Source organism: Procambarus clarkii, chromosome 22, assembly GCF_040958095.1.
Source record: "Procambarus clarkii isolate CNS0578487 chromosome 22, FALCON_Pclarkii_2.0, whole genome shotgun sequence".
Classification (NCBI taxonomy): Eukaryota; Metazoa; Arthropoda; class Malacostraca; order Decapoda; family Cambaridae; genus Procambarus; species Procambarus clarkii.
The window spans coordinates 25,776,872-25,789,909 of NC_091171.1; the positions used below are offsets into that span (position 1 = coordinate 25,776,872).

The 13,038-nt window shown below is 43.7% G+C and overlaps 1 protein-coding gene across 39 annotated transcripts in view; it reads right to left on the reverse strand.

Moving 5' to 3' along the window:
• Nucleotides 1–13,038, reverse strand: part of LOC123758126 (MAP/microtubule affinity-regulating kinase 3) — a 286,973-nt gene that overhangs the window by 196,485 nt on the left and 77,450 nt on the right. For 23 of the 39 annotated variants that reach the window (XR_006772863.2, XR_006772866.2, XR_011229396.1 and 20 more), the window contains exon 1: nucleotides 11,359–11,869. The exons of the other annotated variants lie outside the window; for them this stretch is intronic. Coding sequence is in view for 19 of the 23 variants with exons in the window: in XM_069329606.1 (XP_069185707.1) it covers nucleotides 11,359–11,496 (138 nt within the window). In the remaining 4 variants the exon portion in view is untranslated. Of the gene's footprint in view, nucleotides 1–11,358; nucleotides 11,870–13,038 lie in introns of those variants that run through there. 39 annotated transcript variants of the gene reach the window in all.

Sequence of the window (13,038 nt, forward strand, 5' to 3'; positions counted from 1 at the left end):
TAGTGTGCCGTGCCGCTCCTCTCTCAATATGATATATATGTTCAACATCATTAATACGTTATAACAAATGAGTGACCTTGTTTCCTGACCGCCGACTATATATACCAGACATAATATAGATCGTCTCTTAGAGGCTATACATGCCCGCGCCACCTCTTGGGTGGCTTCATCTTCATCAATTAGATCGCCTCTGACAGGTGAACGACAGGGAAGACAATGCATCCCTCCTTACTATAGGGAAAAGTTGAAAAATAATCGACTATAAGGCTTAAAATGACCAGCGTAAAGATAATACAATAATAAAAGCCTAACAAGGAAATATGTTGTGGGCGGATTTTTAAACCAATATCCAAACAAAGACGGACATGATCAAGGCCTCGAGGGAGAGTTGGCAAGCAAATGAACTGAAGGTGACAAAGATTGGACGAGCAATTACCTTGCAATGAGAATGTGGAAAGCACACTTGAAAGAGCACAGATAGGAAAGTTAGGCAGTTTTATAATGGAATCAAGAAGTGACACTGACTAGTAAAAAGAAGCGAAATATTAAAAGGAGTGAGTGTAGGACCAGTGGGCGAGGGAATACCTCAGGTGAGGAGAGGTGGGCAAGCACTCCCAGAAGGCCTGGCAGGAGCCACCAGCCCCAGGGAGACGACCGCCAGAGGGACGTAGTTAATATGTACAAGAACGTTAAAGTTGCGCCAAGAGATGTGGCATCTCGTCTCGCACCAAGTGTCATAAGAATATTAATAAAATGGATAGACAAGTGGACCGTGACCAACACCACAGTGGGTGACACCCTCACAGTTCCCACCTGCGCCTTTCCATCCACAACTGCCACGTATTTACTGCTGCTCGCTCGCACCTGCTCAAACACGTTCCTTCCTTGCTACACCTGCCTTAACTTGCTGGCTTCCACCATCCCTCGTCAGTCCTTCCCACCACTGTGTCATCTGCCACAAAATGCATCTCTAAACAATCATTATAAAGATGTACTTGACTAAGCAGTCCCCCACACAGCAGCAGTGTTTAGGCAGTGATGTGGTGGAGGCTGACTCCATACACAGTTTCAAATGTAGATATGATAAGAGCCCAGTAGGCTCAGGAATCTGTACATCAGTTGATTGACAGTTGAGAGGCGGGACCAAAGAGCCAAAGCTCAACCCCCGCAAGCACAATTAGACAAGTACAATTAGGCGAGTACACACCTGCACCACTTCATGTGACATTTGCGAGTCCTTGACAAACACCTCCAAACTTGATAAACACCTCCAAAGAATACCTGATGAACCAGGCTATGATTCATACGTCAGGCTGCAAGCAGCCGCGTCCAACAGCCTGGTTGACCAGACGACCAACAGGGAGGCCTGATCAGAGACCGGGCTGCGGGGTCGTTGATCCCCGGAACCTACACAAGGTAGCCTTAAAAACTATTTAACACTATTTTCTTCGTGCTTAATATCACAATATAAAAGGGCGTGCGAATTATATGTTAAAAGATTTACTGCTGTTAAATGCCTTCACTTGTACAAGCTAAACAAAGACGATACAAAACTAGAGTTTCGAACCCATGAAGATGGATGCTAGGAATGGGAAGTGAAGGTGAAGCTTTGAGCGATTCAACCAATTTGGTTTCGGGTGTGAAGGGTGAGCACAGTGAGAGACTGGAGTCCTGGAGGACACTGAGGTGGTTGTGAAGGAGAGGCGAGAACAGGAAGAATTATGGGTGAAGGTGGGCTCCCACTCTTGTGTACAAGAGAGTCAACAGATTAAGATCAAGGGCAGCTTGAGCAACGAGGCCGCCTGGAAGTCAATCCTGAGTGGCTCTCATAGTTTGTTAGCAGCATTAAGGCCACTCAGGCGCCCTTCCCTTCGCCTACAAGTTAATAAATATTACATTTAGCGCTATTAATGACAAATTACAAGTACTAAGGGAGCGTGTATTAAAAGATTTATAAGTTTAAAAGCATCTCACAATCACAAGATTTACAACTGCGCTGACTGGACTCCTTTATACATACAGACAAGGGTAACCAAATACAAATGTGGGGGCATAAAACCGTGTAGTAAATGATGAAGGAAGACAGCCTACTGATTATTAATCAAGATGCGAGATTGTTTACTCTCCCGGGGAAGTGAGTGGCATGTTCGCCACCAGGGCATTGTTTACCACAATTAAACATTTAAACAAAATACGCCATAAAGATATAAAATAAACATTTGTAACGCTACCACATCCAGGGTCTACAAACATTTTAAAAGGTCCAGCCATATATCTACTTTCTAGCATGTTGATTGTGTCGGGTAATTATATGTCTGGGGTATATCGCATTGCTTTCTCGTGTCCGGGTAATACCTGGAGTATACCAGAGGGGGTTGAAAGTTCTCATCCAAACCTGGCCTGGGACCAGACTTGATTTGTGATTACTCGGTCCAACAGATTGTTGCGAGGGTTGTGGTAGAGCTGTGAAACATGGTGCAGGACGGCTCACTAAGGTCGGCAAAGGTTACTCGCCAACAGGTCTACCCTACACCAGCTATATACTTCATCTTCCCCCGCCCCTTATATTATCGCCAAGTTACCCAAGATAAAGCACCTGACCCATCAACAGACTTGTGTGGTTGCAGATACGTCTCAAGATCCTACATTGTCTCTGGTTAGGTGGAGACGATATATATTACTTGATCATCAAAGGTGGAAGGACAGCTTTATTCACACACACACACACACACACACACACACACACACACACACACACACACACACACACACACACACACACACACACACACACACACAAATTATTTCAATTTCCCAAATTCGTTGTCATGAACTGTCTTGCCCTCTCCCTCCCTGTTCATCCTGTCAGTACGTGAGTGTTGGGGTCGTCTCCCTCCCCCACCTTGTGCATCCTGTCAGTACGTGAGTGTTGGGGTCGTCTCCCTCCCCCACCTTGTGCATCCTGTCAGTACGTGAGTGTTGGGGTCGTCTCCCTCCCCCACCTTGTGCATCCTGTCGGTACGTGAGTGTTGGGGTCGTGGGGTCGTCTCCCTCCCCCACCACCACTACTACTACTTGGAAAGGGTTCACTTTAATATCTGCCAAAGGGGGGGGGGGGGAAGGAAAAACTAGCACTTAATAAAATAAAACACAGACCAGATGAAGTTGTCTAGAAGCCGTCGCACTTCATGTGTAGTAGGTGGGCCTGTGGGCCACAGCCCCGCCGAGCCTGGGCTGAGTAGAGTGGAGTGGGCCGGCGCTGGGCCCGGTGAGGCCCACCTGGCTAACACATCTTTAACCTGTGCATCTGGAGGCAGTTCACACCCGCTCTCAACCACACACTTGTTCCTTAATGTCTCAAATACAACCAAAGCCTCCAAAAACAATAGTAATTATAGCTACTATGGATAGAATGTTCTGAAATTCTAACGAGTATAACATATCTTACATATATCTAACATATCTTATATCTTAGGGTAATTACCAAGACTTAAAAGTTACGTTTGTTTCTTGCCTTCTTTATCGGGCCCTCCATAAAATTATTAATTCAATACATATCATAATTATGATTGCCAGGAAGAATGAGTGTGTCTGCTTCACCTCGCAACGTAATGTATTGTGATTAATTCTCTGCGTTATATTTTTGGCGATAAGCAAGATAAAAATATAGTTTATTTTAGGTAATTTGTTATATCATTATTCCATCAGTTTTCGATCGCCCGTATCACAGTGTGCCATTTACTTTTACCAACTTCTCACCTATAGTTAAAATTAAACCCAGTAGATTAGCCTCCTGAGTAAGCTTATCTACCAATTATATAGCGCATTATCCAACAAATTATTGTACAAACTATGTCCAATTTGTAGTGTCTCCTCCACTTTTGTGCTGGCAAATTTTAATCAACTATACACAATTATTACATATTTCTGACGCCTATAATGGCAAGCCAATTTATATACTAGCGGCTCCTACGATAACGCCTAAGCCTATCTACAGGCAGGGGTTCCCAACCTGGTGTGCCCACACTAAGGGGAGTTTGAGGTGTCAGCGAGTGTGACAAAAAGGAAGACTGTGTCGCGGTTCCCCAAAATGATCCGCTAATGAATAACGTACAAAATACAACAGAATGTTATCTTCACATGTGATATAACTTTTATAGGGGTTATGAACATAAATCAAGCATTTTCTAGGGGATGCGGGGCACACAAAAGGTTGGAAACCCCAGCTAGTAGCACTTTGCAACTAGACCAGTGCTAGGGTTCGGGTTCATCAACCACTTGCCAGACAAACCTGGCTGGCTGACCCAGAGTATGATGCGAGGGGTCATGATAACAAGGCTGTTCGTCATCATCCCGGCGCCGTGTCCTCCCTACTTCTTGCGCCAACAACCTTGACTGAGTTTCACATTCTCACACTCCTCAATAGGAGTACGCTAAAGTTCGCCGCTGGCCGAGAGGTCACGAGGCGGCTCTGTGCCCAGTGTGCACCCATCTAGCATATTTAACATTATATTTTACGTACTCACGTGAAGGTGTACATTAAGGTACAATTTTTTAAGACGAGAAAGTGGACAAAGGGCTGAGCAAAGGTGCACGACTGGAACATGTAAAGAAAATGAGTCTTTTATCATCAGCCGTGGGGGGCTGATTGAATAATTTTCCATGACACCGTAACAACGTGCCCGTTGGCGCCGTATAAACACATCCATATAACTTTTATGGTTAATAGTCTTATTTTCGGGGTAAAATTACAACCTCGGCTCGGCTCCCTACAGCGGTGGTAGTCATACCTGGGAGAACAAGCCCCGAAAGCCCAACAGCTCTCATTAAAAGAATGAAACACACTTAGCCTTGCCTGTCCTTTTAGTCGGGAGTGGGGACTGCCCAGCCACTCTATGGCTCGTCAGGGTAGGCAATCTCCCCCTCGTAGTCGAGGCTAGCAAGTTAAGCTAATAATAAAGAGAAAGGGGAGGGGGACGTTACACTATCCACAGTCACAGCTGCATCCGTCAACACCAGAGGGATCTGGATCTGAACCACGGCCACAACAGATAAGCACAGCGCTCCTCGGGAAGAAACTAAACACTCGCGCTTTGTGTATATTGACGTCAATTCTTATCCTAACCTCTGGAGTTTCACGTACACTAGGCCAAGAGATGAAAAGAACAAAATCCATTACACAAACACGTTAACACAAACACAGCATATATAACTGCATTATAAATAATGTTAGAGCTTCAAGCTATACGAGCTCTACCTCAGAAGCAACAGATATAGAACACGAGCGAAAGCTATCGCGCCATTTGGATTTCTGAGCGATATTTCGCGCCTAGAGCGACCGAGAAAGGAATCTCAAGGTCTGTATATCTCAACATGAACATGGTGGTATAGTCGGAGCATGGGAGGTAATGATTACAGGACGTTGTTATGAGCACAGGCTGCTGCAACCACCACTGATTGTAATGAGCATGTGGTGATTGTACTGGTGTTGTGGTTGTGGTGTTAGGTGCAGTAGTGGTGGTTGTGGTGTTAGGTGCAGTAGTGGTGGTTGTGGTGTTAGGTGCAGTAGTGGTGGTTGTGGTGTTAGGTGCAGTAGTGGTGGTTGTGGTGTTAGGTGCAGTAGTGGTGGTTGTGGTGGTGGTGTTAGCTGCAGTGGTAACTGGGTGGTGGTGGTGGTCGTGGTGTTAGGTGCAGTGGTGACTGGGTGGTGGTGGTGGTATTTGCAGTGCTAACTGTGTGTGGATGGTTGAGGCGCTTGTGGCTGTGTGGTCTTCGTTGACATGTTTAAGGCTAAAGTGGTAGTTGCTATTGTTTTTATGGCTGTCTGTAGTAAATGTGGCGTTTCCAGTGGTAGCTGTGGTTAAACTGAAGGGTAAAATTATGCTTTTATGATAGTGTGTAATATGCACACCTAGATACCCTTGCAGGATCGAACGCTAGCTCTCAACCAACCCGTTCTCGGAAATTTAATAAGTCAATATTGACTTATTAAATATGTGCATAGGTGACATACTTAACATAATAGTTTCCCTTGAAAAGCTTCATAGAAAACACCGACCTTACCTAACCTACTTAGTATGTTAAGATAAGCATCTTATTGCTTCGTAATTACAATTATTACCTAACCTATACCTATAATAGGTTAAGTAACAATTGTAATTACGAAGCTATAAGATGCTTATTTTAACATACTAAGTAGGTTAGGTATGGTCGGTGTTTTCTATGAAGCTTTTCAAGGGAAACTATTATGTTTAGTATGTCACCTATGCACGCAACTAATAAGTCAATATTGACTTATTAAATTTGCGAGAACGGGTTGCTTAAACCCCGCCCTTCCAGCAACTAAATAATACATTAAATCCGTTTTTCACGTTTCCTGCCAAGCTTCCTACTGAAAGTGTTCACTAAATCTGCCCCCTTTGGTGAAGACTTACGCTGGAGAAGTACTTCCTGATACCTCTCCGGCCCGAGTGTACACCTCCGTGTATCAGGTTCCCTCCAGCGTAATTTGTTGCAGTTCTCGCACTCTCTCCAACCCAAGCTTCGCTGAAGGTGTTCTAGTGTCACAGGCGTCTGGTAAGGGCTTAATTCCCAGTTATCCCCACTGTTGTATTCTCGTGGGTGTTGTATGTAATTTGTATAGTGTTGTTGAGTGCCTGAAGTGGCGGTGGAAGTGCACACACTGCTGGTAGTACACAGTGAACAGGTGAACCTGTACACCTGTTGATTGACGGGACCAAAGAGCCAGAGCTCAACCCCCGCAAGCACAAATAGGTGAGTACAGTCCAGCATTACCAGAGCTTTATAGTGTTAAGACAACAATCAGGCCACAAGCCTCTGGTGTTTGACCCTTGTGTCTTGGTAATGATGAATGAGGTTATTCAACTTGGTGTATTTCGACTGGGAGATTTTTCTGGCAGGTCCGTTATGCCTCGAAATAATCTTAACACACTGCAAAAACTATTGAAGCCATTCTATATGTTGGACTCTGGTGTACTGATTTAGAGATTAGGGATCAATCTATCTCATTGCAAATTGTAATTTTTAAACTAGCAGTTAAAATAATGACAATTTACATACTGGAATGGTTAGAGGACACTCATTCCAAATTGAAATTAAAGGCCTTCAACTATTCTTGTGAAAACGGTAAAACACGACTGGCTTCATTGCGAAACATTATGTAACAGACAACTGAGAATATCCCAATGTTGAGGTGTGTGTAGATATGTTGGTGCAGCTATGTATATTAAGAAAATATAGCGTATTACCAAGCAAATAGTGGCAGGCGGGAAAATGATAAGGTGGAATATGAGAACACTCAAATCCAGGGATCCCACACGAATGTTAATATTATTTAAATCACCGCTGTTTGTCTCACCTTAAGTACTGCATTACTCGCATTAACTTTGTACAGTAGAATAACAACATACTGGAGCGAAAGACACGGAAGGCAATACAGAGTAGAACCAGCGAGGTGTAGGTGCGCCAGGAGCAGAGAGAGAACTTAATGAGCCTCAGGAGTCCACAGGTGTTCAATACTCAACCACCAAACATTAGAAATATTGTTGGAACAAAGGAGGAATTTATGACTTCAACACCAGAATATTAGCCAACGTGAGAAGACAAAGTGTCTTTATGACTCATATATATATATATATATATATATATATATATATATATATATATATATATATATATATATATATATATATATATATATATATATATATATATATACATATATATACATATACATATATATACATATATATATATATATATATATATATATATACATATATATATATATATATATATATATATATATATATATATATATATATATATATATATATATATTTTCCCAACCCAATGTCTGCAGACATGGCACAGTAAGTAGCATCGTGACGTCAGATTTGGCCCATTGCCCCATCACATACTTGGCATATTTCACACTGCTGCCCCAGCACTGATGGGGGTACAGTGTGACTACCACAGGAGTCCCAGCCCGTCCCCACCTTTACACACATTAACACTTATGAAGCAACAATTTAGTCGCATGTTTACTGCACACTAGAAAATCTCAATCTCTCAATCTCTCTCTCTCTCTCTCTCTCTCTCTCTCTCTCAATCTCTCTCTCTCTCTCAATCTCTCTCTCTCTCTCTCTCTCAATCTCTCTCTATCTCAATCTCTCTCTATCTCAATCTCAATCTCTCTCTCTCAATCTCAATCTCTCTCTCTCAATCTCAATCTCTCAATCTCAATCTCTCTCTCTCTCAATCTCTCTCTATCTCAATCTCTCTCTCTCTCAATCTCTCTCTCTCTCTCTCTCTCTCTCTCTCTCTCTCTCTCTCTCTCTCTCTCTCTCTCTCTCTCTCTCTCTCTCTCTCTCTCTCTCTCTCTCTCTCTCTCTCACACACACACACACACACACACACACACACACACACACACACACACACACACCAAAAGGATATCAATCAGGGGCATTTGTTAGATTGGCCAATATAAGAACTACCTTTAGAAACTTGTGTAAGGAATCGTACAGGAACTTGCATACCACTTATGTCAGACCAATCCTAGAACAGGCAGTTCCAGCCTAGAGTCCATACCAACTTAAACACAAGACAGAGAAGATTCAGATGTATGCGGCTAGCAACCCATCCTCGACTCAAGTCCATTACATCCAGCGGTCAACCCCAAAGACGCATTCATAAATTTTAACATGCTGTTCATTCAAAACGGGAATTTTCTGAAGTATAAATTAATATTATAATATATTTGCATATTGTGTATAAATAGGCATAGGTTAGGTTAGGTCAGGTGTTTAGGTTCTGTTGGCGATTATTTGTAGTACGTGGGTGAAGCATTTATAGCGAAGTGGTTCGAACAAAACTCGTCAGTGAAGCACTTGTTCCGGAAGTGTTCGAACGAAATCAGTTGTGAGTCGTGCGTAAACCGTTTTTCATTCATAAACAGGGGGTTTGGCGGATGCATGGAATCACTTTTGGATCTTTGTTTGGAGGACGGGCTGCGGCTAGACTCGTCTCGGAACTGAGAGGTATGAGCTACGAGGAAAGGCTAAGAGATCTGAACCTCACGTCCCTGGAAAACAGAAGAGTAAGTGGAGACATGATAACCACCTACAAAATTCTCAGGAGAATTGACAGTGTGGACAAAGACAAACTCTTTAGCACGGGTGGAACACGCACAAGGAGACATGTGGAAACAGTACCCAAATGAGCCACAGACACATTAGAAAAAACTTTTTCAGTGTCAGTAGTTAGTAAATGGAATGCATTAAGCAGTTATGTGGTGGAGGCAGACTCCATACACAGTTTCAAATGTAGATTTGATAAGAGCCCAGTAGGCTCAAGAATCTGTACACCAGTTGATTGACAGTTGAGGGCGGGACCAAAGAGCCGAAGCTCAACTCTCGGAAGCCCAACTAGGTGAGTACACTTAGGCGAGTATACTTAGGGCCTCGTGGCTGAATGGACAGCCCTCGGTGATGGTAGTCCTAATGAACGAGCAAGCGAGAGTGCGAGAGAGGGGGGCATGGCACTGTGTTATCCCCTCCCCCCAACACCATTACCGGGGGCCAACACCCAAGTCACGGGTGTTATAAAACCATTACTGCCTCACAATGTGTTGGTTACGAGAATCAACGTCCCGGCGTACTATACGCGTGCGGGCCTAGACGAACCCAACTGACCTAGCTTAGCCTATACTCATCAGCCCGACAACGCGTACACAATGACTTCCTACAGAATTTCAGGTCGGAAGCTCCTGTCGATAGTGTCAAATTGAGGTGCATGTGTGCGAGACGTAGCATATAACCAGCAGTGTTGCCTTATCGCAGCTATCGCCAGAGTTTCACCACTCACGGCGCCTGATGAGGAGGCCCAGAGTGAAAGGGCGAGCAGGATCAGGAAGTTGCTCAAGGAGAAGGTGTGACCAGGGAGAGAGAGAGAGAGCCCAGTAACCTTGACCAGCTTCCTTTACCACCAGTGATTCATGCCGTCTCCCAAGCCATGCCCGCTACCACCATTAACAATACCCACACTAACTCTCCCCATCCTTATCACAAATAACTCCTGGGACTTGCCACAATTGGAAAATATGGTCCACTTCATAGAGCCAAGGCCAGCTACCACAAGCCGCGCGCAGACAACACTGCGGCCTCTCTTAACTGGTGCACACCGCCCGCCCCTCCTCTGGTCCCTCTTCAACCTGGGAATAAGGCTTAGAATTCTGCCGAGGTGAAGGAGGGGGAAGAGGGGTCCACACCTCAAAAAGAAAGAAAGAAAAAGAGAGAGAAAGAGAGAAAGAGAAAGATAAAGAGAAAGATAGAGAAAGAGAAAAAGAGAAAGAGAAAGATAGAGAAAGAGAAAGAAAGAAAGAGAAAGTGTGAGTGAGTGAGTGAGTGAGTGAGTGAGCCAGCCAGCCAGTCAGCCTTTAGTCGGTCCCAATAGTTTAGACGTTTTACTGAGTGGATTCAAGCAGTAAAAGATCTATGCACGCTCTCCAGGTCAGCAATTTCTCCAGCTTTGAAAGGGACTATCATTGTGCAGCAGTACTCCACTCTAGAGAGCACAAGCGTTTTGAAGAGTATCATCATTGGTATAGCATCTCTAGTGTGAAAGGTTCTTGTTATCCAACTTGTCATTTGTCTTTCAGAAGTGACGGCTACTTTATTGTGTTCTTTAAAGGTAAGGTCTTCCGACATGAGTACACCCAAATCCTTTACAATGCTTATTCGTTCTGTTATGATTTGAATGCGTTTTGTACGTGGTTTCCGTTTTTATATTTTCCTTTTTTACCGTAGCGCATGAGCTTATCTTCGTTAAATACCATATTATTTTCCGTAGCCCATAGAAAGACCCGATTTACATCTGATTGGAGGTTTGCCGCGTCCTCTATGTTGTCTACTCTCATAAAAATCCTTGTATCATCTACAAAGGATGATACAGTGCTATAGGTTGTGTCCTTGTCTATGTCCGATATGAGGATGAGGAAAAGTATTGGAGCAAGCACAGTACTCTGGGAGACTGAGCTCTTCACGGTTGATGGACCGGATTTTATTTTGTTGACTATTACACAATGGATTCTGTTAGTCATGAAATTGTAGATCCATCTGCCTATCTTCAGGTAATTCCTTTTGAACACATTCTGTGCAATACCACCACCCATACATGCACCAGATAAAAGCATTTTACGTCAACATGTTAACAACTAAAACGCAGAGCGCATTTCAAACTAAAAAGTGACGTCACTACCATCCAGTATAGTTGGCACTCTTATAAAAAAAGCATAATTCATAAGATGAGACGTTGAAGAGAAGAGTATGAACTTACCCAAGGAGGGTTGTACCAGGGCTTGTGGAAGCGAGCTGGTCCGTGCTGGAGGTGGATCTTGTGAGAGTGTGGGCGTGGCTCTGGCATAGTGGGCTGTATGGGCGTGGGGCCTGGAGGACCCCGAGCAGCGGCCAGCATCAGCGTTCACACCAACCCACCACACCTGTTGCAAACACTTGCAAACAGCCAGACGACACGTGGCGGGGCAACAACACGCCCACACTGTTAACCGAGCCTACGCGACCCGCTAGCACGCCCAAGTCACGCCTCGGGGGGAGGGGAGGTCACGCCTCACAGTGTCACCAGTACTTCGCTCAGCTTGCAACCATGGCGCTCTGTGTCACGGATACATTAAAGTATCACTTTTCAACTGGCTCCTCAACTCACTATTAACACTAGCACACATCACAATACGAATTGGAGTTATGTTAGCAATCACTTTTGATAGGACGCTCAAAACACGTAACACTAAATATCACAGAAAAGTAGAGTTTCTAATTGAACTCTTCATCTGGAAAATAAATATAAATGGTGAGGAAGTGTCACGTTAATTGACAGTGTAGAAGCAATGACAACTGTCGGTGAGGAAAGATGCCGGCGCATACTGTAACATTTTACATACCGGTATATATACCGTGCCGACACTGACCAGGAGACCTGGCCAGAGAGACCGGGCCGCGGGGACCTTGACCCCCGGGATCAACACAAGGTAACCATCACCACGTGTGCTGGAGAGCTTAGGCCAGGGGAGGGGGGGGGGGGCACCTTTGGCACACACCAAATAACTTGTGTTTTTTTCTGGCAGACGAAACCCGTGGTTCCCCTTAAAAACAATGAAGTAAATAATTATCCAACTTCTTCGCAGAGTTATATATTTTAACTTAATCAAATACAATTTCATTAAGTAGATCAATACAAAAACTGCAAAGAAACACTGACAACTATTTTAGTAAAAAAAAGTAACAAGAAAATGAAAGAAACATACTATTTCCAAGCCACCTGTCTCCACGATATTGACTTCCAAGTGTTGTCCCGTTCAGTTGTGGCATTATTAGCCAGGCGCATCGCCTCCCTCCTTTATCCTCACTGTAGGTAGGCTAATGGTCCCAATTTGGGGTTTGCTTACTCATGAACCCATTCTCATAAGACTTGGTTGGTGTATAGTGTGATTATGGTGAGATTAGCCAAATACAACTATTATGATATTGGGCACTGGGGGAAACTTTAAAACTTATGCGTGACTGATGTTGTATAACGAAAATCTGAATTATTATTTACCCTTGTGCTGACGTAAAATTTGTGTGGGTGTACATAGTTATAATTACACTTAAAAGGCTAATATAAAATATCCACGCTATCAACACGGTACAACGACCCAGGAAAAATTCCGTCACTCAAATTTACATTCATGCAATCTTAGGTGACTTACAATAATCACTCTTGGAATATCCTTTGAAGTTACTCTAGTGTGATATTTAACTATTTGAAAGATTCTCCCAACATTTAAAAGGCACGAACTAATATTATGCTCTCAAAAATTTCTATTGACACGCGAGAAAGATTTTGCATCGAAGATGTGGCGATTTTGGCATATGCACACCCAAGTTGTCTAGCCCTGACCTAGGCTAAGTGAGACAGCCTGGCTAACACGACAGCCCACTGACTCCACTTGTAGTAATT